Here is a 27,811-nt window from a genome sequence, read left to right on the forward strand (position 1 = left end):
TGAAAAGAGCAGACTTCTACTAGGTAAGAGACTTAAGAGACCTAAGAGGGCCCCATCCATCCCCAGCACAGCATCCCTCCAGTGGCTGTTGCTGGTGTCTATCTTATGTTTCTTTTTCTTTTTTTATCATGAGGCCTTTGAGGACATGGAGCCATTTTATTTATTTATATCTATGTAAACTGCTTTGGGAACTTTTGTTGAAAAGTGGCATACAAATATTTATCATATTCATGTTAAGGAAGGGCTTTAGAAAGAACTTGGAATGGGACAGCCAAGGCAGAAAGCTGCAGCATCCCAGGAAACATAGAGGTGATTCTCATGACCATGGGAAAGTGGGCTAAGGGGCCCGAGCATGCTTCCCTGCGGTTGTGTGCTGCCACAGGAACTGCACAGCTCCTGGCAGCAAACCTCGTTAAGCATTCCCCCTTTAAACGAGGTTAGCGGAGTGAGTGCTCTGCTAAACCTGTCTAGTTGATCGTGTGCCACCGCAGTGCAGCTCCGTGGTGTGGTGACACATGAATAGACCCCCGACCAGGAGGCTACAAAAAGCCTCCTGGCCTTGGGGGTCTCCCCGGGATGCCCGGCGCAAATGCGCGGAACTTCTAGAGACCAGGTAGCCCCCGATCTCCACCGCCCCTACTGGCTCCATGATGGGGCCGGTAATCATGCGGGTGGCTGATCCTGCCACCCAGGGATGGCTCCCTGCTCGTGTGTGGGGAGAGTGGGCCATGCCCACTCTACCTGCTCACCAGCTCGATGCACTTCACTTTGCTCGTGTGAAGCGCCTCATAGTATGGCCTCTCTGATGTAATCTGCTGCTGATTTCTAAGAATGATCTGCAGTCTTCTCAATGTTATCCAGTGCTCAACCTGAATATTTGTGAAAATAAACTAAATGGTACAAAGATGCCATAAGTCTACAATGCCTCTCCTTCCAAAGGAAACTAGAATCCAAGGTGCGCTGTGAACTTCTCCCTGCTTGGGGGAATGGGACAACCAGAGGCAGTGCAACACTTATGGGCTGGTTCAGATGTCATTTGGAACCTCAGTTAGAGCTTGACTCCAAGCAACATCTCTGAACCTCAAGAATGTGCACTACCCCCTCCATCCCTGTATGAGTGTCTGCTTCCTATCTAGGTTAAACTAAGCTGAGATTGGTTGTGTTGTCTGAACCCATGAATCTCAGTTTATTCTAACCTCCTTGCTTTAAATAATCTGAGATCTGTAACTCACATCAAACCTTGGGTACAGTGCTTGGGTTATTTGAAGCAAGTAGGTTAGAATAAGCCAAGATTTGTGGGTTAAAGCAACACAACCAATCATGACATATCATAACTTAGATAGGAAGTAGATGCTTGTGTAAGATTAGTGGTGGGAGCATGCATTCTTGAGTCAGGGGCATCACACAGAGCCTGGCTGTAACCAAGGTTCTTCACGATACTACTATTAGTACTAATTCTACTATTATGAATATTTTTGATAGTGTGGTGGTGGTGGTGGTGGTGGTGGTAGTAGTAGTAGTAATGATAGGCTGCGCCAGTAGTAGTTGGGTAGTAGTAGTAATGATATTTGCACCAGCAGTATAAAACAGCACCATTGAGGTTTGGTGTTTCTTTTTTGGTGGCACAGTGAACTGGTAACAAAATTTACAATTATACGATTATGAATACAATGAATATTTATATATCACATTTCAGCCAAAGTTCCCAAAGTAGTTTACATAGATATAAACAAATAAAATGTCTCCCTGTCCCCAGAGGGCTCACAATCTAAAAAAGAAACATAAGACAGACACCAGCAACAGCCACTGGAGGGAAGCTGTGCTGGGGCTGGATAGGGCCAAAAGGTGCCTCTTTGCTCATTTAGTAGGGGATGCTAACTGAGTGAGCATTATCAGTTAGCATAATCTCCTTTTAGGTGCACCATTTTGTTGTAGAAAATAATTCACAGATTAAAAATAAAAACACTATGTTTGTTCTGATGATCCCTAACTGGGTAGAACAAGCATCTTACCCAGATTCAGAAACTGTGTGCGCTCCCAGTATTTGGTCACCCATGAGCTAAAAGCTAGGATGGAAGAGGGGAAAGTGGTCATATTGGAGGCAGACGCAGGTTCTGACGGCATTGTTCCGTCCAGCACTTTGACCGAGCATATTACCATAGTATGAAGAAATGCCCTCAAAGCCTGAGCCTGCCTTCCAGCAAAACCAGTTGCTGGCCAAATGGCACAGAATTTCTTTAGAATCTAACCAAAACCAGGGAAATTGCAATCTCACAGCAGGAATTGGGTGATGTCTTGGTTTTTATGGGTAGCCTTACCAAATCCTGACCTTGACTGAGATAATGGTGAACCTCTTACCAGCTTTAGAAGATCCCAAATAGCATCTAGCTTTCCTGGGAATCTTTACATTGACAAAGACAGCAGATTTAAACATTTCAATTTTTTAAAAAACATTTATATCCCACTCTGAACAGGTGCATTCCTGCCTAGAACTGCAATGAGTGACACCATATCTATAAACATCCCATCGCAAGGAATTTTATTTGGCACTTCTAAAGCCATTCAAGTGGGATCTGACTGGAAGAGGATCGACCAGTTCCTTGGGATTCCATACGCAGCGCCTCCAGTGGCAGAAAACCGGTTTCGTCCTCCACAGCCTTTTGTCTGGGTGGAATCTTGGAATGCAACCACAAGTCGGTGAGAGGATGTATTTGTGTCTATATTTATATCCATATCCCACCTTTCCACTTCTTCAGAAGCACTCAAGGAAGCTCAATTTATCGGATTAAAAGCAGCTAAATTTTAAATTTATCAGTTAAACTTTTTTTTTAAATACAGAAAATGAACAGAATAGCTGATTGAAAATTGCATAGGCAGTTAAGAAAAACCCTGCTGGATCAGGCCCAAGGCTTATCAAGTCCAGCATCCTGTTTCTGACAGTGGCTCACCAAATCAAATCAATCTCTATTACGGTCATAGACCAGCATAAAGTACAGGGGAAAGATAGAGTGAATAAAAGCATATAAAGGCATAAAAGGGCATAAAAAGGATTGCATTAAAATTTATATTTAAAGGCATATAAAATCGTACAGTGGCATCTATAAGCAAAATAAAAGTTTTTTATTTTGGGGCCGTGAAGCTGTAAGACTGTAGGAGTGGAAGGCTGCCATGAAGCACTCTGTAGTAGCAGGTTAAGGGCGCACGGAGACTAGTCCATAAGGTTGGGTGCTGTACATGTGCAAAATCTGACAGATTTTGAGCACTGCCGTGCAACACTATAGGCGATGGCAGGGTTATTATCAGAAAACAGTAGAGAAGTATAAAATTGTCCCATATGATCTGGGTACTTATGTAGTAATAGTAGAATGAGGCTGGAGTGAATGTCCGTGTAATATAAACACTGAAGGAGTATGTGCTCTGTTGTTTCTAAAATAAAGGCATTGTTCTGAGAGTGAGATCTTCCTGTATCAACCCTAAAGTATTCACACAATGCATCATCAGCTTGTGGAATTCTCTGCCACAAGATGTGGTGACAGCCAACAACCTGGATGGCTTGAAGAGGGGTTTGGATAACTTCATGGAGGAGAGGTGTATCAACAGCTACTAGCTGGAGGGCTATAGGCCACCTCCAGCCTCAAAGGCAGGATGCCTCTGAGTACCAGTTGCAGGAGAGTAACAGCAGGAGAGAGGGCATGCCCTCAACTCCTGCTTGTAGGCTTCCAGTGGCATCTGGTGGGCCACTGTGCGAAACAGGATGCTGGACTACATGGGCCTTGGGCCTGATCCAGCAGGGCTGTTCTTATGTTCTTAAAGCACAGCTGAGAGAAGAACATGGCATCATGCCAGAGTGAAGGCCCTCCTGTGCTTTGGAACTTCCAGTTATGTTAGGTATGCCATGAGGGAGGCAGAATACCAGAGTCCTTCGCTGATGGGGATGTTTGGGGCCCTGCCTATGTTGGACTGGTGCTCTATGTCTGTTAAGCGCTGTTGGATGAGAGCTTTGACCTGATTGTAGCCCATGTCAAATAGGAGGGAGGGTGTGTGGTCCAGGGATGATATTTCAGTCATGATTGTCCTTTTCCAACTGGATTGGGAATCTTTGCTCAAGGTTAGGGGGGGCAAGTCCAAGGGGAAAGTGGTCCACCAGATGCCTCTGGGGAGGCAAGAGCTGAGGGCATGCCCTCTCTCCTGCTCCCCTGCAACTGGAATTTGGAGGCGTCCTGCCTCTGTGCCTGGACTGGAGGCCACCGATAGCCATCAAGGCTAGTTGCCTTACCCTGAGTCAGAACCTCGGTCCTTCAAACTCAGTATTCTTCCACAGACAGACAGCAGCTCTTCAGGGCTAAAGGTGATGTTGGCTAAAAGTTAGGAGAGCTGGACCTACTGCCATGCAAAATGCAGCAGCATACAGCATTCTAGCTGGGAAATACGGTGTGGTGTGCCATTGATTGATTGATTGATTGATTGATTGATTGATTGATTGTTTTCATGACCGACCGCTGGGTAGGAGCAGTGTCCAGTGAGGCTCAAAGCCCCATGCACCCTCCTAATAAACACTCCTGTGTCAGCCAGAATCGAGGAAGGAGGAGGGGGGAGTCGCTGACTGCTAGGTATGAACTGGGTAGGACAGTGATGTCCTACCCAGGACATCACTGGGTAGTCCTACCCAACCCTCATCCTACCCAACCCTCATCGTGGACCCGGCAATGTATCGAGGGTTAGGGTTACCATCTTACCCAGATTGTGGCTAGCGGACAATCACTTCCCCCTCCTCCTTCCTCGATGTTTGCCAGCACATGGCCACTTCTTGGCAGCATGCATGGGGATTGGAGCCCGGCTGGATATTCTGCCTACTCAGCTGTCAGCTGTGAGAAGAACAAGCCCGCTACTTCTTGGCAGTAGCCAGCAGCAAAGACCAAGAAGCAGAACTGGTCTGGTCATGGCAAGCATGAATCGTCCCTTTTGCTAAGCGGGGTCCAGCCTGGTTTGCTTTTATTTTATTATTTGACATATTTGTCTCCCACCCAAAACTTACATCTATGGGCTGTTTACCACAGAACAATGCAAACAAAACAAAACAAAAAGATTAAGCACATCACAATAATCTAAAATTTAAAAAGATGTCAACAACTATTAAAACAATATCTAATTAAAAGCCTGGGTAAACAGATGTGTCTTAACTGCCTTTTAAAATGTTGTCAGAGATGGGGAGGCTCTTATTTCAATAGGGAGCACATTCCTAAGCCTTGGGGCATTTGAATGGGAGACTACATGTGTGAGCACTATAAGATATTCCCCTTACAGGATGGGGCAGCTCTAAGAAGAGCATCTGCTTGCTTGCATGCTGAAGGTTCCAAGTTCCCTCGCTGGCATCTCCAGATGGGCCGGGTGAGACTCCTGCCTGAAACCTTGGAAGGCCACTGCCAGTCTGTGTAGACACTCCTGAGCTAGATGGACCAATGGTCTGACCTGGTATAAGGCAGCTTCCTATGTTCCAATGTTTCTAAGAAGCAAAGTCAAGGAAGCACTCTTCTCTCCCTCACCCTTGCTGGTCTTCTATCCCCAACCCCCCATTCTCCTGTACCCCCTGCCTGTGTCTCACATACCCCTGGGGTACATGTTGAGAAACTAGGACTACTACTACGAATATTTATATGCCACTCTTCAACCAAATTTCTCAAAGCAGTTTACCTAGAAATAAATAAATAAATAAAATAGCTTCCTGTCCCCAAAGGGCTCACAATCTGAAAAAGAGACATAAGGTAGACATCAACAACAGCCGCTGGAGGAATACTGTGCTGGGGTTGGGTAGGGCCAGTTGCTCTCCCCCTGCTCAATATAAGCGAATCATCACTTTAAAAGGTGTCTGCTCAGTTAGCAGGGTGTTGTGCAAGTGTTTGTTTTTCCATCTCATACTGCATGGGAGATGGCAATGGTAAACTCCTCTTGTATTCTACCAAAGACAACCACAGGGCTCTGTGGTTGCCAGGAGTCGACACCGACTCGAAGGCACACTTTACTTTTATGTACTTATTAGGCAAACAATGCATGAATTTCAGACATTGCAGTAAATACATTTTCCCACCTGAAATTTGGAAAAGAATTCCACAAGGTTCTGTCTGTTTTATCTCATAAGAATGCATTTATTAGCAGGAATAACCGTGGATGAACTACTGGTACACCTCACAGTTTCCCTTGAACAAGTAGTCATATAGATTCACCGGCTGAGTTTGTTTCTGTGGTGATCATCCACCCCACACGGTCCTGCTCTTCCTGCACAGGGTGGTTTGATGGTCGATGAAGCCTGGCCTTTGCTGACCTCATTTCTCATTGCACCTGAGCCGTGTGGGTGTCAGTGACTGAACCACATCAGACTTGCAGCTTGCCGCACACAAGAAATGCGACGTCTTGTTCCTCCAGGTGCACAGTGACACACAAAGCAGAATAGCTGTGTTAGACTCACCAGCCCTTTCTTTTCTTATAATGTCACTCCTGTGCTTAAGAAAATGTTATGATCTGTACAAATTTGTTGTGAACTTTTTACCTCCTTGTGCTCTGCATAGGAAGCCAGGAAGCTGCCATATACTGAGTCAGACCACTGGTCTATCTAGCTCAGTATTGTCTTCACAGACTGGCAGCAGCTTCTCCAAGGTTGAAGGCAGGAATCTCTCTCAGCCCTGTCTTGGAGAGGCCAGGGAGGGAACTTGGAACCTAGATGCTCTTCCCAGAGTGGCTTCATCCCCTGAGGGGAATCTCTTCCAGTGCTCACACATCAAGTCTCCCATTCATCTAGAACCAGGGTAGACCCAGCTTAGCTAAGGGGACAAGCCATGCTTGCTACCACAAGACCAGCACTCCTCTCCTATTATTAATAACTTGTATTAACAGTTCCCTGATATATCATCTTACGAGGCAATTGAGGAATTATTGCATGATGATTATCCACCGTTAACATATTCTGTCGCCTTATTTACTGTGGCAGCTACGAAGTTACGAACCTCTTTTATTATAAGCAACCAGGAATGTTGATTTTATGGATTTTAAGACTTGTCACCTTTTTCAAGGCACCTGTTCTAGCTGTATTTATTTGATATTACTGTTTTGTTTACATGCAATGGCCTATGGCTGAGCATAATAAATATTGATTGATTGATTGATTTGATTTTAGTTTCTCATTAAGAGTTGAATTAAAGCAAAGTATTCACATGGGGATTTAAAGCAAAATATAACATTGTATTGATAGGGCTAGTTGCTGGCAACCCGGAGATGGAGAGGTCAGCCCCTCATCTGTCAGCGAAGACTGCTTGTATTTGAACATCTATGTCCCAGAAAACACAGTGAGTACTGACGGAGTGAAGCATATTATAACTGAGTGAAGCATATTGAGGCTATTCTCACGACCAGCAAAAATCAGGCTAGGAGAAGGCAAGCCCGGTGGTTTACAACTGGCTTACTCGCTTGCGAAGCCCTCCCCTTAGCCCTGGTTAGCGGAGCGAGCACTCCGTTAACGGGGGTTTCCGGATTGTGTGTTGCTGCAGCATGGTTCCGCGCTGCACTCACGTGGAGACCCTCAACCGGGTGGCTAAAAAGCAGCCTCCCGGCTCAGGGGTCTCTCCAGCATGCTCTGTGCGCTTGCGCAGAGCATGCTGGAACTCCTGGGGGCCGCGTGGCCCCCGAACTCCCAAGCCCCTGCCGGCTCCGTGGGGGAGACGGCAGTTGTTTGGGCAGCCGATTCGGCTGCCCGGGGAGGGCTTAATGATTGTTTGTGGGGAGAGCGGGCTTAGCCATTGTAAGTGATCTATGGTAAGGCTGGCCATTTGAAAGATACACTCCCAAAGTAACTTGGGAATATTTGTTTCATTGAAATCAATGGGATGTACTTTCAAGCAAATGTAGGAGCCAGGCTTCTGTAAAAAATTACCTCTTAACACTGTAAAAAATGCATGCAAATTGTTGAATGTTTCGAAGCAAAAAAACTGAATTGCAACTGGAAAAAATCTAAGGGCTGTTTTACACAAATGACAACTTGAGGAATAAAAATTACAGGGTAAGTGCAACCCTATTTTGTCGTTCTTCATCCCCCCCACCTGCCAGGGAAAAATACTTGAGCTCTTCTGCCAACATATTGGCTGCTTACTGCTACACACATCCCCTCAGTCAAACCTAATGGCAGCTTCAAATCTGAAGCAAAAGGCTATGGTAGAATCTTTTCTGGGCTGTACCCCTTCAGACTGAAAGTGGGAGCTCATATATTTGAATGCTTGCCTGCGTTTTCAAAACAACAACAACTCCCTTGAAATGAAAAGACAGCAGACTGGTGAGAGAGGTCTTCTCTACTGCCCTGACATGCTAGCTTTACACATGTGCAGGTTGTAGAGACGTATTGTAGCAGTAGCTGAAAGTTTAAATCTTTTTCTCTTCTCCCGCCAGGCCTGGTGCTTTCTGAAATCAGGCCTCAGTCTTGTTTTGTTTTGCTTTCCTAAAGAGACAGACCCCAATATGGTAAACAGGCGCCTTTCTGCATTATCTCTGACATGGCAAATCATCTCAAGATCTGGGTGATCCTGGTTGGGGGGGGCATGGGCGGGAAGCTGCGCACAAAATAAAACAGGAAGCAGCCGTATCCTGGGTCAGACCCTTGGTCCATATAGCTCACTCTTGCCTCTACCCTGACTGGCAGCACCAGGGCAGAGCTATAATAGGGCGGATGGGTTCAAAGAACCTGAGCTGCCCAGATCCTGGGGGCTGCCTGACTCGTCCCTTACCTGAAGCTCACTTCCCATCTGTATTCATTGCTGGGTGCACATTTCGTTCGTTTACTCCCTTGCTTGGGACAAAACATGCAGAACATGGCTGGGAAATAAGCTCGCATGGCTCTTCCAGGGCTCTGGCCATGCCCCCTCAAGCTCGAGGGAGAAGAAGGGAAATACACATGCCCAGCAAGCGAACACCAGCTGGGAATGCTCTCCAGAGAGCTCACATGAGCTCTACCACTGAACGACAGCTCCATCCCCTGCGGGGGATATCTTACAGCAGCAAACAGTACTCACACGTAGTTACCCATCCAAATGCAAACTGAGGTGAACCCTGCTTAGCAACAGGGATAATTGATGCTTGCTGCCACAAGAACGTCCCTTCACCCCGTACCTGTGCTTTAGCTGTTGCTTTCAGGCTTGGCCCCTCAGTCTGAGCAAATCATTTGTGTGAACAGCTACACACAGATGGCCTTGCCTGCTCCTCCATCCCTTCCTGCCCCCAGACCACCACCTTGAGGAACCTGAAGTGGTTCTTTGTCTTCTGGCCACTAACTAAAGCAAGGCAATACCAGCACGACTCAGCGAATGGCTGTTTCAACCATTACACTTACACAGAAAAGTCTCACATGGTTTGCAAAATGCCTGCAGTAGGATTGTGGCAGCAGATCATTTAGGGATGTTATCTGTGACTCCCTGAAGTTGCCCGCAGTTCTTTATCATCATTTCTCTGTAAGATCCCCAGTGTTCATGATTAGGGTCATCAGGAGAGGCCTGTCTTCAAGGTGCCACCTGTTCACCTAGGATCAGGCTCTCTCGTTTGCCTCTTCTAGGTTGTTGAATGTGCTCCCTGTGGGTAGAAGAGGCTTCTCATCTTCTGAGGCCTTCGAGAGAGCCCTAAAGATCCATCTTTTCAGCCTGGCTTTTCATAATATTTAAGTCGTTTGAATGTTTTTAAAATGAGTGTTATGTTAATATTTTAACTGGTTTTAGTTTTTGTGAACTGTCCTGTGCTGGGGCTGGGCAGTATATAAATGTAATAAATAATAACAATAATTAATAATGTGATTGTTAGAGTTTAGAGGGGAGATTTGTTTATCTACCCCACCTGCAGCAGAAGTACACAAGTAAGGAGAGCACTGCTAATTAATATTGTCTGGAGACATGGAGTTAAGTTCTAAATAAAGTAGTTTATTTAGGAAATACACCAGGGAGATAGAAAAGGCTGCTTGCTACATCAAGACTGAGGAGAGGAAGGAGAGGGAAGTCTGTCTCTCAGGTGAGAGAGTGAAACCTGAGAATATCAGTCTAAAAAGGGGAATCAGAGGAGAGAAAGCCTGGTCAGAGGTGGAATCCCCTTACTCACCACCCCTACCCCTAATGTGGTTCCCTAGTAGTCAATAGGGTTGCTGATGCTGAGCTGATGTCATCAGGAGTGGCATCTCCAACAATCATTCCAACAGAGCTCCTGATGTTGGCTAACTGTTCTGTTATTCTGTCCCTTACAGGGTGGAAATCTCCCGGTGTTGGTGTTCTTTCACAATGGTGAGAGTGGCAACGATGACCAGCCCAGGACAGCCGTTGACGGCTCTTATCTAGCGGGAGCTGGAAATGTCATTGTTGTCACTGCAAGTTACCGGGTTGGAGTCTTTGGCTTTTTCAGTACTGGTAAGTCGCACCCCTTGATGTTAATGCAAACAGTAGGTAAAGTATTTTTTTATTTTTTAAAGTATTTTAAAAAAACAAACTTAAATACCCATCTTTTTACTCAGGCTTTTCCAGCTTTTTAATAGGTTTTTCATTCTGTGATTGACTTTTAAATTGTTAGTTTTTAATTGTTTTTATGTGTTTTTATATGTGTGTTTAACTGTTTTATCACTGTGATAAAAGACATGAGTTATTTATTACAATAAAAGTGTAATAAATAAATAAGTGTAACAAATAAAATAAATAAAGTCAGAACTCTGTGAACAAAGTTCTCCTTTGTGCTGAGTGTGCAATTGAGATCCTTGCTCAGTTAAGGGAAGCTCGGTTTGTGGTCAACTGGAGCTTCTGGGCCTCTTTCTCCAGGAATCCCAACTCCTTATGGACACCAAGTGAGAAACTTACCTGGAACTGGTGCCTACACTGTAATATGTTCAGAGGCCCCAAGACAGGATTTGGCTGCTTTACCTTTCCTGCCATGCTTCCACTAGTTATCACCACAGGCGCTCTAGTTTTGCCCCACAGTAAATAAAGCCTTATTCCAAGATTATGCTGTGCATGCATTCAGGTGTATGTTTTTGTGTGAATGACTTTACGTGCGTTCATTTAAAACATGAACCTGGGTACGAGCCCCTCAATGCAGGGTATAGCTACAGTAAGAACTATATACTACTGGATGTGCACACCTTAAGTGGTGCAGTGGGTAAATGCTTGACTAACAAGCAGAAGGTTGCCGGTTCGAATCCCTGCTGCTACTATATTGGGCAGCAGCAATATAGGAAGATGCTGAAAGGCATAATCTCATACTGCATGGGAGGATACAATGGAAAACCCCTCCTGTATTCTACCAAAGACAACCACAGGGCTCTGTGGGCACCAGGAGTTGAAATCTACTTAATGGCAGTGTTCCCTCTAAGGCGTGCATGTGTGTGTGTGCTCACATGGTTTTTGATGTCCGCTCAATTAATTTTAGATCCCGCTCAGACAGAATCAGGAAGGCCCCACTCTGAATGCACATGCGCACACACTGCCTTGATACTGCCTCCCAGAACAAAATTCATTCCGCACACAGGTGAAAAAAAGTAGAGAGCACACTGCTTGACAGCACACTTTACTTCACCTTTACTGGATATGCATTCAACATAACATGTGAACAGGGGTGTAGCAAGGTTGGAGTGGGGCCTCGGACAAAAAGTGAAGATAGGCCCCTCCCCCCCCCGCAATAGAAAGCTGCCTTCTACTGAGTCAGACCATTGATCCGTCTAGCTCAGTATTGTCTACACAGACTGGCAGCAGCTTCTCCAGGGTTTCAGGCAAGAGTCTTTCCCAGCCCTACTTGAAGATACCATGGACTGAATCTGGGATTTTCTGCATGCAAAGCAGATGCTCTATCACTGAACTATAGCCCCACCACCTCCCAAACATTGCAAAGAGCAAGCCGTCACTCAGCTGACAGGTCCCCTCTCCCTCAGGGGATCAAGGACATTTGTTCCCCCAGTGTTCAATTATAGCTATAGCCTTGTGTGAGGTTAACTGTACATGCATACAGATCGGTACATATATACACTGCGTGCAGATTGTATGTGCGTGGAACATACCAGATGAATATGGCCAATGTTCCTTCGGGTTTGCTCTTAAGAATGTATGTTCCGGATCAGGCTGTTTAGAAATGTCGGCCACCCAGGCTCAGCATTTTCTCTTCGGGAAATTTGTACAAGTTTTTATATTTGCAATGTCATCCTTATCAGTCCTCCACTTCTCTTTTAATTCAGGAAATTAGTCCCCTCCCCGCTCCGCTTCCCCCCCAAAAAATGTATACAATTACACGTGCCTAAAACTGTGTTCTTTACTTGCCCTAAAGAGCAAGTTTGCTAAAAAGCTTCAATGCTGAATGTTTTAACCCCATCAGCTTAGTTTACTTGATAGTTTTGTGCAGGTCTCAGTGAAGGAGGTAAATGTTACAATTGTACATGTTTCTCCAGGTCCTCTTTTCTCTAGCCACATAGAGTTATTTTTGGCCTTTCCTTCCTATTTCAATGAATTTGTGGCCAGTTTTGCAGAACGTCCTGTGTAGCCTTTGCTGCTGCTGTTTTAGTCCACCTTGTGGTGTGTCACAATCTATGTGCAAATCTCTTGTGGGAAGACTACTTCAACCATAACCTGGCATCCTATGTGCCACTACCCCCAACCTGCAAGCCACTGAGCACTCAGTTTATATTTTAGGATCTTTTGAGGCATCTAGACACTTTGGTGCATAATGAATCCTTATAGGGATTCATTGTAAGGAAAGGTTATTAGACACCAAAGAGTCTAAACACTTGAAAAAAAATCCTAGAACATAAACTGAGCAGTACCCCACTGCCTTGTGGGTGAGAGGAGGGTGTAGTTGACACATGGCAGTTGACACTATCCAAAGACAGTCAAAAGGAATAGAAGAAATGAAGGTGTGTAATGAATCCTCATAGGGATTCCTTGAGAAAAATTTATTATACACCAAAGAATCAAAACACTTGAAAAATAGCGACCACATTTTGTTCCATAACTCCACTTCTACAAGGGCTAGAGCTTAGCTTTCTTTTTTAAATGAAAGCTGGGAATCTGGGGAAATTAATAGGAGGAATCCAAATCTCAAAGCAATTCGAATCGAATCAGATGTGATTTGATTTGGACCCAAATCTAGCTAATGGACTACAGGGGCGATTTGTTCTGTCTCCAAATTGCCCAAATCAGTTACCGTATTTTATGGACTATAAGACTCACTTTTTTCCTCGAAAAATATCCGCCAAAATTCAGGAGCGTCTTATATGTTTTAACAGTTTAATATGTTAAAACTCTGAAAAATTGGATTAAAATTAAGGTGCGTCTTATAGTCCGTAGCGTCTTATAGTCCGTAAAATACGGTATATGCAGGTACAAGTTGATTTCTACCCAAATAAATTCGCACATCGCTAATTGCAATGCGATTACCTGTTTTTTATCTCTAAGGTTGCAGACTATCAACAACCACAGTGAGCATTTGTTCCCCCAGATGGTATCACCCTCATGTGCTAAGGGGAACAAATACTGTCCTTGGTACTTGTCCAGGCCGTAAGATCTTCTTCAGAGGCCCTCCTCCAAGTGCCCCTGCCAAACGAGTTGAGGCGGGTGGCTACCAGGGAGAGGGCCTTTTCGGTGGTTGCACCCCATTTATGGAATAGCCTCCTCAGTGTGGTTTGCCTGGCTTTATCACTTTGTTTTTTTAGATGCCAGGTAAAGACCTTTTTATTCACCCAGACCTTTTGAATTAGGCTTTTCAGAGTTTTTAATGCTGATTTGTATTGTATTTTGTATTGTATTTTTACTTTTTTTGGTCTGTTATGATTTAATGTGTTATGTGTTTTTATTGTATGTGTTAATCCTCTGTTGTGAGCTGCCCAGACAACAATTTGTTATGGGCTAACAAATAAAGTTTAATATTATTACTTATTGGTCAATAGGGAGAACTGAAACATATGAAGGACTGTAGAACTGAAGTTCATAAAATCAAAGAAGCTTGCAATATGTAAGCCATCTTTTCCACCAATGTGGGCAAGTTCATGATTAGAATTGATGGAGAATATATGGTGCTGGAATTCTAAATATATGAGGCGTGAGCACCCAAGGAGCTGTAAATTGCACATCAGGAGACCAGAAGAAGAAAAGTGACATAGCAGGAAAAGCACTAAGCAGGGAGGATGGAAGTTGTGTGCACAATGCTCCCAGCACAATGCAGCTACAGCTACATTAAAATCCAGCCCTTTTAAAAGTACCTAAGTATAGAGTTATAAATGTCTGCCCCATCTTTAAAGTCTGGGTTTGAAAGCAGCATAATAGCATGTTATGCCAGAGGATTTCCAACCCTTATAATAAAAAAATGTTTCTTCATTGCATGATGATAATTAAGTTGCTTTTGTTCGGATGACTGCTGCAAAAATAGTTCAAGTTTGTTGTTATGCCTGGAGACCTACAGTACAGCCAAAGATTTGGCTGGGTATCCCAAATCCAGATTTGAAATCCATCCCCATTCTGTTCCCTTACCTGCCTGGCCTGCTGACTCTCTGGCTATTCACTGCAGGAGTTGAGGGCAGTGTCCTCTCTAATTTTTTCCATCTGTGTGCAAAATGAGTTTTATTCCAGGTGGCAGTATCAAGGCAGTGTGTGCCCCTGTGCACTGAGAGTGGGGCCTTTCCAATTCAACCTGAGCAGGATCTAAAATTAACTGAATGGACATTTTAAAAACCCCCACTTGTGAGTGCATGCACATGCTCACACCTAGAGGGAATACTGCTTGAGGGGTGGTGGCGACTACCTCAGTCTGCTTAGTGAAGGGACTGGCCCCGATCCTCCTTCCTTTACAGACCTGCACCTCTGGGCCCGCCCTCTTTAATGCTTCCTTCAACACTTTATGGTGGTATTTGAATGAAAGTTTCTAGTGAAGCCATTGTTCAGATACAAACATCAGCACATAGCATTCACATGTTATGTTCAGCACACATGCAATCTATGTTCATTATATGCCAGTACAGATCTGCATGTATGGACAGTTATTCACACATTGGGCCAATTTGGATGATACCATCCCTGCCCACTCAGATAGGAAGGGGACACCCCAAGAGCACATCTATTGGGATGTCCTCTGCAGACAACCCAACATCCTCTGGCATTCCCCTTTATCTCATGGGATGAATTGTTAATCTGAATGGTCCTCTACATAGCAATAGCAATAGCACTTACATTTATATACCGCTCTATAGCCGGAGATCTCTAAGTGGTTTACAATGATTTAGCTTATTGCCCCCAACATTCTGGGTACTCATTTTACCGACCTCGGAAGGATGGAAGGCTGAGTCAACCTTGAGCCCCTGGTCAGGATCGAACTTGTAACCTTCTGGTTACAGGGCGGCAGTTTTACCACTGCACCACCAGGGGCTCTACATGCACTCCAAATACTTGTTTTAACAAATATTTGGAGTGTGTGTACAGGAACAAATATTTGGAGCGCATGTGCGGTTAGAATGAACAGCCCCTGCCCCACACAATAAAGGATCGTGCTGGGAGGGCATTGGGAGTGGGTATACTTGGTGCACCCTCTTCCTGATCACACAGGCAGGAGCACCATTGTCCGAACCAGTCCATTATGTTTGATGCACATACCATCCTTGTGCTGAACATAAGCAACTGCTGAAGATAGCAGGCCTGTATCTGTTTGGATGTGAGACGACTAGGAATCCTCATGGGAGAAATGCAAGAGACAAATGTAATCCATCAGTATAGGAAATAGATATTAAAAATGTTTCTTACTGTTATGCATAGAGGTGAAAGCTTACGTAAAATGATTGTTTTCAAGTGATTGCTTTCATTCCATATAAGTATCAGTATAAAATCTTCCCTCCCAACCTCTCTTTTGGTAGGTTCTGATGAAGCAAGAGGAAACTGGGGCCTTCTGGACCAGGAAGCAGCTCTGAAATGGACACAGAAAAGCATTGCAAGTTTTGGAGGAGACCCTGTTCAGATAACCATTGCAGCGGACCGGAGTGGAGCAGATGCTGCCAGCATTCACCTGATTGCGGGGGCTGTTGATTCGGGATTTTTCAAGAGGGCGTGGCTGATGGTGAGTACCATCTCCTCCAGACTGTAGCACTTTACCACTTGGCTCCAAACAGAGATGATTGCTACAAGTCTCCTTCTCCTGTGGTGCTAATATTACATTATAATCTGACTTAGGTGATATTCGAATATACAGCAGTATTACGAATAGCGATAACAATTATAATGATAAACGTGCATGGCTCCAGGATTCAGAGGAACTCCTTTTTAAATCCATCTGAACAAAACACAGAGCATCCTTTCTAAATTTAGCAGCCTCTATAGGGTTTTTTTTGCGCAGATATAATCAGTAGCTAGCCACACTTAAAAAATAATCAGTTCTCTGGGAAGACAGGGATGCTTAGAAATCATGTCGGATGCCACAGAAGTGGAGTAGCTACGGCTGAAGTTACTTAGTGTAAGCAGAAGTAGAACAAAGCATCAACACAGATTTGGAGTGAACACGCACAAGGATGGCTCCAGGGGGCAAAGGCAGCAAGCCCCCTCCTCATAATTGGCTTGCCCACCCTTTTAATCTCAGAAATCTAATTTGTGGGACACAGCTCGCTCACCCATACATGCACTTTGCTTCTTCTGTGCCCCCCCTCAATTTTTATGGCACCCCCACTGGACACTCCCCTTAGTCTGCTTATTTAGACAGCACATGCTAATAAAAGGGTGAGCTCTTTAAAATGAAGAGAAGCCCTGGATAGGAATCAAACGTTGCTGGTGTAGCAAAGTGAGTGAAAGACTATGCTGTGAATCAGGATATCACCAGTACAAATCTCATAGTGGCCAGGATTTCACTAGGTGGCCTTTGGCAAGCCATTATTTTTCAGCTTCAGCCTCTTATCAGCAAAAGGATGATGATGATAAATAATTAATACAGATCTAACTTGCAGGGCTGTTTTTGATTGAGACAATGAGCACGTTGCACTGGAAAGGGCTATAAAAGTGCAAAGTTCTGTTGTAGAATTTTTGAGTTGGGAGGACTTTTGGATGTCCAACTCCCTGCTCAGTGCTTTTGCAATAAACGCTGTGGGCATTTTCACAGTTGATGTCACATGGGTTGACATCCTGACCACCACGGTGCAACCGTAATGGAAAAGCTGTACACACGCAAGAAGGTTGTGAAGCTGTGGGGATGCTCAAAACTGCATGCTCTTGTAGTCTTGGTCTGCTTGTGCGAGCATCACACTTGCACTGGTGTAATGGGCGAAGTCATGAACAGTTAAGCTTGTGCAAAACCCTCCACAACTACAAGGGTGCACTTCAAGGCTGTACAAGACATTGTGTAACTTGTCAGTATCATCTGCTCACACAAGGACCATTCCTTTCTCTGTGGAACATCTATGCACTGGAAAGCCAGCTCCTGGCGTAGTGGAGCTAACTAGTGCAATGTGCTTGTGCAAGCACAGCATTCGTCTGGATGGTATCAGGCACTATTTTGTATCTAACGCTTTAAGGGAAATTTATATCTGACAAGAGTCTTGTAGCACTTTAAAGGATTAACAAGTTTATTTCAGCACAAGCTTTTGTGGATTTTTGAATTTGGATTACATGGTGGGGCCATTCACATGACCTACTGGGCGGGTGGGCAGTATGATCATTGTTCTCCCCATATGTCTCCCCATATGACCATTGTTCTCCTAGTGGGAACACGCTCCATGCTCCCACATGATCAGCCCCACTCTGTGCTGTGTGGAGCAGGGCGGATCACTCTGAGGCCAGGACTCGTTGTCCTGCCCCCTGTAAATCACACTGCACCGCATGAGTGCACAGTGCATTGCACCCCCAGGCCCAATGAAGACAGGACACTCTTAGCTGGAGTAAATAAGGGCCAGCCCGGCAGCCGGTCGACTGAATAAGATGGAGGCTGCTGGGCTAGTCCTACCCCGCCCCCTCCACTGATTGGCCAGTCCTCTGGCCATGTGGAGGAGTCCAAGATGGCGACTGCCATGCCAGCTTCCAGGCCAGTGGCACAACCTTGGCCCCTGCTTCACCACACAGGCATGGGGAGTGGCATTGTGGGCATTATCCCCAGCAATGGGCAAGTGCTGGTCAGTTTTTCAGTGCCAGCTAGCTGAAAGCTCTGACACACGGTCATTGAAATGGGGTTAAGGGAGGTAGCTCTCACTCCCTTAACCTCATTTAAGAGCCCTGCTTCTTAGCCGGGTTTGCCGCCAGAAGGCGCACACCTCCCAGTGGTTCTCATGGGCAGACAAGCCTGGGCTTAGCTGCCCTAGCCTGGTCTTGGAAATTTCCTGATCCATAATTTCGCCCAATCTACAGATCCCAGAATCCCCTACAGAGACGGGATGATGATAAAACCAGTATGTCTGCAGTGTTTGTATACTTCTTTAAGATAGGCAAATGAATAGCGGACGAGAGGAGGATAGCCGCCATGCTAGTAAAAGGGCTTGCATCTTGCAAGCATTCTTCCTGGACCACAAAATGACTATGCAAGCTCCCTTCACTCCTTGCTAGTTAATGAGTAGAAGCTTTGTTCTGAGGATGTAACAGTGTTGTAATATGTTTCCTGTTTTTTGATCTCTTAAGCAATTTTCCTGGAAATATGACATGCATTGAAATACCGAGAACTGGAAAAACATAGCTTGTTGGTTTCTTCATAATTCTTTGAAAGTCTGGGCTGTATATCTGAGAAAACGGCCAAATTTTGTCAGAAGGTATAATTCCCTATGTGTTTAAAATGGGAGTGTTTTTCCTGCATTTCCTGGACAATTAAAAACCTTTCCAGGATTTTCAAATTTTCTGGTAGTCTGCACAAGGTCTGGAAGATACCTGTGACAATGGCATGCTTCTATCTTCTGTGGTTTGTTCTGGGAGTTTCATATCAGTCAGTGACTGAGTGAGGTCCAAGCAGGTTTGTAGAGACACAGAGACAGATAGATGAAGCTATCTTATACTGAATCTGACTATATTGGGTCATTGAGCTCAATATTGCCTAATGACGACACTGGCTGGCAGCAGCCCTCCAAGGACCCTTTCAGGCAGGGTCTTTCCCAGGCTTACCTGGAGATGCTGCCAGGGACTGAACCTAAGAACTTCTGCATGCAGAGCACATGCAAATAACGTGTCCTACTGCTTAGCTATAACCCCGCCTCTCCATGTTTCAGACCACATGGGGTTATTCTTCTTTGATTGCATTTCCGAGTAACCATGAAAACACTCTTAGTACACCTGGTATGTATGTATGTATGTATGTATGTATGTAGGTACATACTGTATGTATTGCAATTTCTTCTTGAACATGGCCTTTGAACCTTACTGTGAACCACTCCTCCAAAACTTGAAAGTATTTTTTGATTGGGTGGGTTCGAGAGTAAGAACAACTTGCAAGTTTGGGTGCTTTGATATGTCAAGGTGCTGATAGGAACCACAAAGTTGGCTTCTACTTCATCAACAGACATTGGTTCCTTAAGAAAAAGCCCAAGGACACACACTTTCTTACTATAAATGTCTATGAAATATGAAGTAGTATTTATCTGCTGGCTTCTGTTTCCTTCATAATGTTTATTATTATTATTTTTATACATCTTTTCAGAAAACAGTTTCAGCAAAGGTTTGTACACTGGTAATACAATTCATATTATACAAGGGCAGTGCCATATAAATAGGATTATATACACATCTAGAGCCTCTATAGGACTGCAGATGAAGTCTGGTCATCCATGGACAAGCTTAAAACATTTTAGCTCTGAGTTGGATGGAAGGTAAAATCCAATTTGGCCTGATCTTTACATACTGCAAAATTATGCGGTAGAGTTTTTCCTGGACTGTGCCACTCAAGACTGTAGATGGAATGCTCTACCCTCTTTTTAAAAAGTCTCCTTAGATGAGAAAACTAGATCACTGGGGAGAGAGAGAATAGTTCTATCGTCACCCTTTTCCTCTGTTCATTTCCGTAAAAACCTGTAGTTTCCCTACTGGCAGTCTGAAGTCCAGGGAGGGTTCAACCACATGGCTTTCTGTACAGGTAGCTTAGCACCTTGAGTTATCTGGAACAGTTTACTCCAAAGCCTCGTGGATGTGGTGTACTTTGAGTGCTCCTGCTGTTTGCTACTGATAGCAATAGGGGAGGTGTGCTTCCCTTTATGGCGGGACACTGAATCACTATAAGGTGACCATAAGATGCAGCATGCCTCTCATTGATGCTATAGGCTCTCCTTCACTGGAAGTTTTCAGACAGACACTGGATGACTGTAGCAGATGCTGTAGCAGATTTGTGTACTGAGCAGGGGGTTGTAGTAGAAGACCTCCAAGGTCCTTTCCAGCTCTCAAATGCTCTTATGCTATGTCCCACATCCTGGGAAAGGCGATCAGAGACATTTGGGCTTCATCGCAGAGGCACAATTACTACATATCAAGGCAGGAATTGTTTTTATTATTAACTAATGCATGTGTTCCTATATGGGGTTCTGCACCCCTTAAAGGAGCTCCAGAAATCTGAGGAAGGAGGGTTCAGGATGAACAATGGTTATCGTTGTCATAGAACATCACAAATGGAGATGAAAATGGGTAACTGAGACCAGCAGAGGTGATGCTGAGATTTGCAGTCCTTTAGCTTTGGATCAAAATACAGAGTTCCTGCAGTGATGAGAAGAAAGCCTTCTTTAAAACGTGTGCCTAGAATAGTGCGTGAAATGTAGAGAAGGACTGCACTTTCTTTTTCTGTTCCATTGGAACATCACACGGTTTAATTTTCATTCCTCTCTCTTCTGCTAAAAAAAATCTCTGGATAATTCTTTTCCATCCAAAAATACATAAAATAGGTATTCCAATATGTATCTTTTTTCAAGTAGCATGATCTTCACATATTTTTTATCCAAACAGCTGATGCATTGACACGTTGCAAAGTATGCATTTAAATATGTGTTTTTATGGAAACGTATGGAATGCATAGAATCCATAAACATCTCTGTTATCTTGGTATCTGCTCCACCAGGAACTGGGAAGGATCTGGATCTATGTGTTCTGTTGCAAATGCTGGCAAGAGAGGAATTGGGTAACATCGCTGCTGAAGTGTGTTAGGCGGGGCATTCATATCTCATTTGAACGATAGTCCACAGAAATGTAGCTGTTACAGTTTGTGCGCCTGAGGGATACGTATTTTTCTGTTCCTGTAAACAGAGGTGATCTTAAAAGCCCTTTCCTTAGCAGTTGGTGACTCCTAGATTTTGCTCTGAATTGCAGATCTAGATGCCAGGACATGTCCCAGACGGGAGGCTTTACTGCAGCAGGAAGTGCCTAAAGTTAAGCCGTTTTGAGCACTGCACTGAAGTGCTACTTTTTTAGGATGCATATAATGCACCGTAATTGCAAATTGTCAGGAGCAAAGCTGAATAATGCCATTGGCTGTATGAACGGCACCTTCTGTTGCTGCCCTGACATTGCTGTGAATGGCTCCTCTTATGAACTCCCCCCGCCCCACCAGCTGAAGTGTAGCAAAGCTGCGTTCAGTTGCTGTTTGGAAAAGCTCCAGGCTCTCTTTGTGAGGGCATGCCCTCTGTTAGAAAACAGCAGTTTGGGTTGTTCCAAGGGTGCAGAAATGAGTATCTCAGTCTCCTCTTTGGCTGTCTTCTCTTTCCTCGGCTTCAGTCCTCATTATAAATTAAGGGGTTTTGTGGTTTGTACTTGCTCCGGTATATGACAGACTGACTTTTCTTCTTGTTGCTCACATAAGAAGAGTCGGTTCCCCCAGTTAGGGCAAGATAGGAAGTAATACTGTCTCGGAGTCCGAAGCTGAGGCCAGAGTCTTCCATCCCAAGTATGTCTGCAATTTCATCGTCGTTCTCCATTGATCTTAAACAACAACAAAATATGTAGCATTATTAATATGTAACAACATAGGAACAAAAGAAGCTACCATATACCAGGTCAGGCCATTGGTCCCTCTAGCTCAGTATTGTCTGTGCAGACTGGCACTGGCTTCTCCAAGCAGAGGCGCTCTAACCCCCGGATCTTGGGGACCTGGTCTGTTCCCCAAGGTCCGGTGGGGGGGTGGGCCTCCAAATGCCCGGGGCATGCGCAGGGCATTTATTATAATTTATTCTATTATGAAGCAGCACTTCATCAGTGTAAGCTGTTTGAATCAACGGTACCTCTGCTTATCCTTCCATGTGAAGTTCTTGTTGCGCATCACCACAGGTGGCTCTTGGTTCCTTACTTCTTGGCTGATAGTGTGTTGGGTGAGGCAGGGAGAGGTGAGCATGCAACAGAGACCGTCGGCTACCTCTGTATGAAGAAACAAATGCAAAATGAGTTGCAAGCCAAAGTGGTCTGCTACTTTTCGTCTCCCGCTGTTACTACTTCTAATCTCCAGTGAAGGTATAATTAAGGGGTTAGGTTCGGGCAAACGGCATCTAAGGTTAGGGCTGGATAATAACTTAATGAGTTTTGTGCTTCACTCTTCTTTCTAACCTTCAAAACCACCTATCAATAAACAGACCAATCTGACAACAGAATAAAGAGGAGGAGGAGCAATGCTGCCGCTTAAAGCACAAATAAAATTTTACAGTTTTAAGTATTCCTGGAAAAATCAAGTGATTCTTCCTGAACCTTAGGAGAGAGAGAAAAGCAATCCCAGAACATGTCTGACCAGGAGCCCTGCCAGAAGGCGATTTTACTTTGGAAGGAGAGGTGTGTGTTCACATATCATCCAGATTTACCTCAGAGTCCCTGCGAGCTATCAGGGAGCATTCTATACACGATTCGGGGTTTTGCATTGCACATTAGAGCTTATCCCGATTTATGTCTGGGGTAAAAAATTCCACTTTTTGCATCATGTTTTTGGGGAAATTTGGAATATCCGATATGCCCCATAACTCAGTATATCACCCCTCTTAATCCTGTAAAGGTAATCCTGTCTGGGAAAGACCCAGGTCCTGAAAAAGTATCTTAGCGTAGCTTATTTTTTAATTTTTGACAAGAGCTTTACTGTAACCCTTGTAAACTGCCCCAAGCCTCCCTTTCAGTAATAGCACTTAGCAATAGCAATAGCACTTACATTTATATACCGCTTTATAGCCGGAGCTCTCTAAGCGGTTTACAATGATTTAGCATATTGCCCCCCAACATTCTGGGTACTCATTTTACCGACCTCAGAAGGATGGAAGGCTGAGTCAACCTTGAGCCCCTGGTCAGGATCAAACTTGTAACCTTGTGGTTACAGGGCGGCAGTTTTACCACTGCGCCACCAGGGGCTCATGCCCCTGGTGGCGCACTTAAACAGTAGCTGTTTAAGTCAAGGTCAGATTTTCTGAGCCACTTAAAGTGCATTGCAAATTGCACTGTGCTTCCAAACAGGTATCTGGAAGAGGATCTTTGTCTCGAAAGACTTCCACCCAGATCTCTTTGCAAGTTTGATATGCACATTAGAAGAAACATGGGATTGCTGCTGCAAACCAGCCGTTCCATAGCCCTTTCCAGACATTCTAAACATGCCCCGCTGTAGCCCTGTACAGTGGGCTGAAGACAGAGGAAGTCCCACCCCCGCCATGTCAGTCACCCACATGCCCCACCACTTATGCTTACAGCAGGACTATTCTGAAGAGGGCAGAGCCCTACCCATGAGGGCTTCTGTGGTTGCAAGGGTGGATCACTCCAGTCTCACAATCGTGGGAGCACCCGCCATCACAGGTAGGATGCTGTCTTCTTCAGAGAAGCTGCGCTGTAAGCATGAGCAGCGGGTACACAGGTGAGTGACACGGCAGGGGCGGGACTTCTTCTCCCTTCACTCTGCTGTACAGTAGAGTGATTTTTATAACATCCAAAGTTGCCTCATGCCCCCTTCACAATCTGCAACAGACAGAAAATTTTCCCCCAGCACCCCAAAACATGGGACAATAATGCATGCTCTGAAGGTGGATGAGACTTTTGTAAACTCCAATGCATTTTGAAGGAAGCTATGTAGATTGCTGGGTTCAGTTTAAGTCATGTCAGTGACTCTAGCAGAGATGAAAATGGCTACTAGAAGGGCCAGATCATTCCCTGGGCTTCTTGAACTTGCCCAAGTGTTAGGGGGAACGGGGGAGAAACAGTTGTGCTTTTCCCTGCTGCTTTCCCCCCAGTGCTCCAACAGTTAAAATGTCAGCTCAGTCTTGTTTTTGAAAAGCTCCACACAGTGTTCAGTTTTTATTTCCTACTTTATTTCATTTCAGTTTCCCTAATTATAAACATCAGCTAATTTAGTGATTGTTGTTACTTTAGGCTGTGTATGGAAAAGACTAGCTCTGCAAAATAGGTAAGCCAGCTATAAAGTGAGCCATGGATTTTAGTGCGTCTTCCATTTTTTATTATAAAAATGCAAGAAGCAAATAGTATTGAAATGTGTGATGGCCAGCTAATGTGGTTCTGTCCTCAAGCTCTTGGTGTTTCTGTCTCCCACAGTGGTCTAAACACAGACTTCAGCCTTTGTCCCTCATCTTGTGTTGACTGATGAAGCCATGCACAACTTCTGTTCCTGCAGATTCTCAGCTAACATTGAGTTCTGAGAAATGGCTTGGCTTTTAGGCAAATGTTGTGGCTTCACACCATTTAAAATGCTTGAGATATTGGCATTAATTGACAAATGTTAGCATCTCATTTCCTCTGCAGATGTTTGGGGCAAGGCTTCTTCCAGCCTGCTTTCCCCTTTCATTCACATTGTTCTGAGATGCAGACGTCATTTCACCGCTCAGATTTTTATCTTGGCTTCTCATGGCAAGCACTTGCATGCACACATGGCTCATGCTGTATGCACTGTATAGGTGTGACCCTTGCAAACATTCTTGAGAAGGCCATGGTGGACGTCACAGAAGAACCCCGATTTATGTTTGGGGAAATACCTCTGTGGGCTGCTTTCCACATCAGAAGATATGCAGATGCTTTCTGCATCTTTGAAAAAAGCATGCACATTTCTTATTGAGTTGACATTTCCATTCAACAGCATTTCTTAGTGCTGAGCTGAAATGGGAAAGCTTTTCATGAACGTTTTTGCGGTCAATGACAAATGCCATTTCTGGCAATTTTCACACTTGTAAAAAGGTGAGAAATTGTTTACAAGGGAGTGAATAGGAGCAAGGCAGCAGTCTGATTTCCTGTGCCCAGTCCAATAGGTGCAGCAGAAAGAGGATAGAGATGTGCATTTGGCTGCATATCCACATATCCACACCCCACTGAAAGGAATGCAATGCAATAACCATGGATAATATCAGCATTTGAATGTTGCCTCTCAATGCAGATGACATGCAACCATGTATTACATTTACTGGCGTATGCATTTGGGCGAGTGTCTGAATACATATCCCCATCCACATTCTGCCACAGCTCGTCATGCTATGCGTAACTAACTGGATGACAGCAAAAGTATTGTTGTTGGTGCTTTTGATCTTATCCAGCTCTAGTTATGCACAGCATGACAAGACAGAATATAGAATCCTGATTCCCTCAGAAATGGTGATGCATTCCTCCTTATCTCCCACATTCAGAATGAGGGGTGTGTGAAGGCTTCATTAGCCCTCAGTAGTATCATCACATGCTTGGCTACATAGTGCTATAGTATCATTATGTTCAATATGTGATCACTGATTAGTTGGGATTATACTGATTAGTTGGGAAGAAGAAAGAATCTCCTGAATGGCCTGGAGCACCAGCATATTAGGGCTATGCACACACAAGACTGAGGCGGGGGATTTTCCAGGGGTCTTTTGTACTCCTTGAGAGACCATTTTTGCCTCGAAATGTTCAAGATCAAAAAGGCAGCATAACTCCTGTACATCCACAAACTTGTGTTGTAGTGGATTAAAGCCTTTGTCTCAGAGCAAGCTCATATGAGGGAAATGCTGAAACATCCCTGCTGAGCTGCCTGGTTAGGCTTCTCCTGAAATTATTCTGTATTATTGGTAGGTTCAAAATGCTGCCACCAAGCACCCTAAAACTTTCAGAGAATGTGATCAGTGCATTGGGTGCTTTAATCCAAGGTCCCTCTGTAACTAGGTATTGGGCAAATACATTTAAAAAAACAAACAACTTCCACGTATATGCCTACACAGGATGAGGGGAAAAAGATAGCTGCTGAACATCTGAGGATGTGTTTGCACCAGAGTAAACCCCCTTTGCCCCCCTTTTTTCCTGGGTTAAGAACCAACTCAGAGAGACTTGTAAAAAAAACAAAACACCAAAAACCCTACCTCCCCACCTCACTCCAGTTGTATTCAATTACTACAGACTGCTTCCGTCTGAGGCTTCTAGCTTTCTTAGATAAACTCAAAAATACTAAGTAGGTTACAAAAATAGATTGTCTTAGGCACACTTAAATGTTTATAGAGTCTTTTTCAATGCCCTAACTAGGGTGGGCGTAGGCTAGTGTTTCTTATTTCAGTTATGTAACAGGTAAACACTAATAGAACAGTATCAGGAAAATGCAAAAGCACACACTACCTTGATGCAAAGTTTGACTAAACAAACTTTCCCCTAGACTAAATGTCCTGAAGCCATAAGCCATGGCTCCTTGCCTTGAACTCACCAAACTTCATATGAGAATCCAAGCTTCCTGCCCTCTTGTCTTTCAAGGATCTGCAGAGTTATTCTCCTGCAGCCAACTTCCATGGCCACATGTCCTCTTGTGTGCCTCCAGCCTAGCTTCTTCCAACAAAGAACTCCCTCGTTCCTGGCAACTGCTCTCTAGGTCCCACCCACCTGTTGTGCTGCTTGGCTGAGCCCTGGAGTTCACCAGCCCATCAGTCAAGACAGGATTTACTTCCGGTTAACTCTTTAGAGGGAGGGGAAGCTGGTCACTATATGTGTGTTAAATGAAAAGCTTAGGAAGGAAGTATCTTGTATAATCAGGTAGTTTTGCCTCAGACTCATAGTTTGGCTCTTGGGTGACAATCCTGCTGCTATATTTTCACACATTTCAACTTTTACACGAATTGGCATCACATGTTTGGGACACTTCCCTGTCAGACTGGATATGGGACTTTTGCAAAACATATCCAGATACTAGCTAAGCAATGCATGTACACAGTTCTCTGCAAATTGTGCATCACGAACCTCATCTGAAACCACAAGTAGAAGAATAAATCAAAACAGAATTAGATCTGAATTGTACATATTTCTGGGATTGTAAAGAAATGCATTTCGGTTCTCTTACCAGAATAGTGATTTACGAGGTCCTCAAGACACTGAAACGTTTGCCGGGGAGAGATATAATACCAGTTGTTTGGCAGGCGGAAGATTCGATAATGTTTCACCTGTACATGCTTGACTGACAACGAATATAAACCTAGGGAAACAGGAAGGTCAAATTATGTAAATCACATCTGAATGCAATAATCTAATCAAAATGAAGAGGCACCCTCGGAATACTTAAAGGAAAATCGACACATTTACTGGCTGGCTTTCTGAACTGTGTGCCACCTGCAGGAGGGAATTGAACTAGTGCAAAGCTATTGCGCTATGTCTTGAACTTGCATTCCAGAATAGTGCTGCACTACTGCAGCAAGCCTCAATAAACAACAACAACAATAACTTTATTTATTAGCTGCCCCACAAATTGTTCTCTGGGTGGCTCACAACACAGCATTAAAAACATCCAATAAAAACACATAAAACATGATAAACAAATCACAAACACAAAACAAAAATTACAAAATACAGTAGAAAACCTTTTTAGAACTTAAAATCAATTATAAAAACCAATTTTTAAAAGCCTGAGTAAACAGAAAAGTCTTTACCTGGCATCTAAAAGA

At 44.3% G+C, this 27,811-nt stretch overlaps 2 protein-coding genes across 4 annotated transcripts in view; one reads left to right on the top strand and one right to left on the bottom strand.

The window, feature by feature from the left end:
- TG (thyroglobulin) overlaps positions 1–27,811 on the top strand; it is a 240,257-nt gene that overhangs the window by 115,053 nt on the left and 97,393 nt on the right. The window contains exons 38-41 of the mRNA XM_053245969.1: positions 2,475–2,697; positions 7,244–7,337; positions 10,262–10,421; positions 15,887–16,086. Of these exons, the coding sequence (XP_053101944.1) occupies positions 2,475–2,697; positions 7,244–7,337; positions 10,262–10,421; positions 15,887–16,086 (677 nt within the window). The remainder of the gene's footprint in view (positions 1–2,474; positions 2,698–7,243; positions 7,338–10,261; positions 10,422–15,886; positions 16,087–27,811) is intronic.
- SLA (Src like adaptor) overlaps positions 19,580–27,811 on the bottom strand; it is a 40,769-nt gene continuing 32,537 nt past the window's right edge. For all 3 annotated transcript variants that reach the window (XM_053250729.1, XM_053250730.1, XM_053250731.1), the window contains 3 exons: positions 27,214–27,345; positions 22,184–22,316; positions 19,580–21,884 (listed from right to left, as the gene is read on the bottom strand). In XM_053250729.1, coding sequence (XP_053106704.1) covers positions 21,677–21,884; positions 22,184–22,316; positions 27,214–27,345 — 473 coding nt within the window. In that variant the 3' untranslated portion in view covers positions 19,580–21,676. The remainder of the gene's footprint in view (positions 21,885–22,183; positions 22,317–27,213; positions 27,346–27,811) is intronic.

Source organism: Hemicordylus capensis, chromosome 4, assembly GCF_027244095.1.
Source record: "Hemicordylus capensis ecotype Gifberg chromosome 4, rHemCap1.1.pri, whole genome shotgun sequence".
NCBI lineage: Eukaryota > Metazoa > Chordata > Lepidosauria > Squamata > Cordylidae > Hemicordylus > Hemicordylus capensis.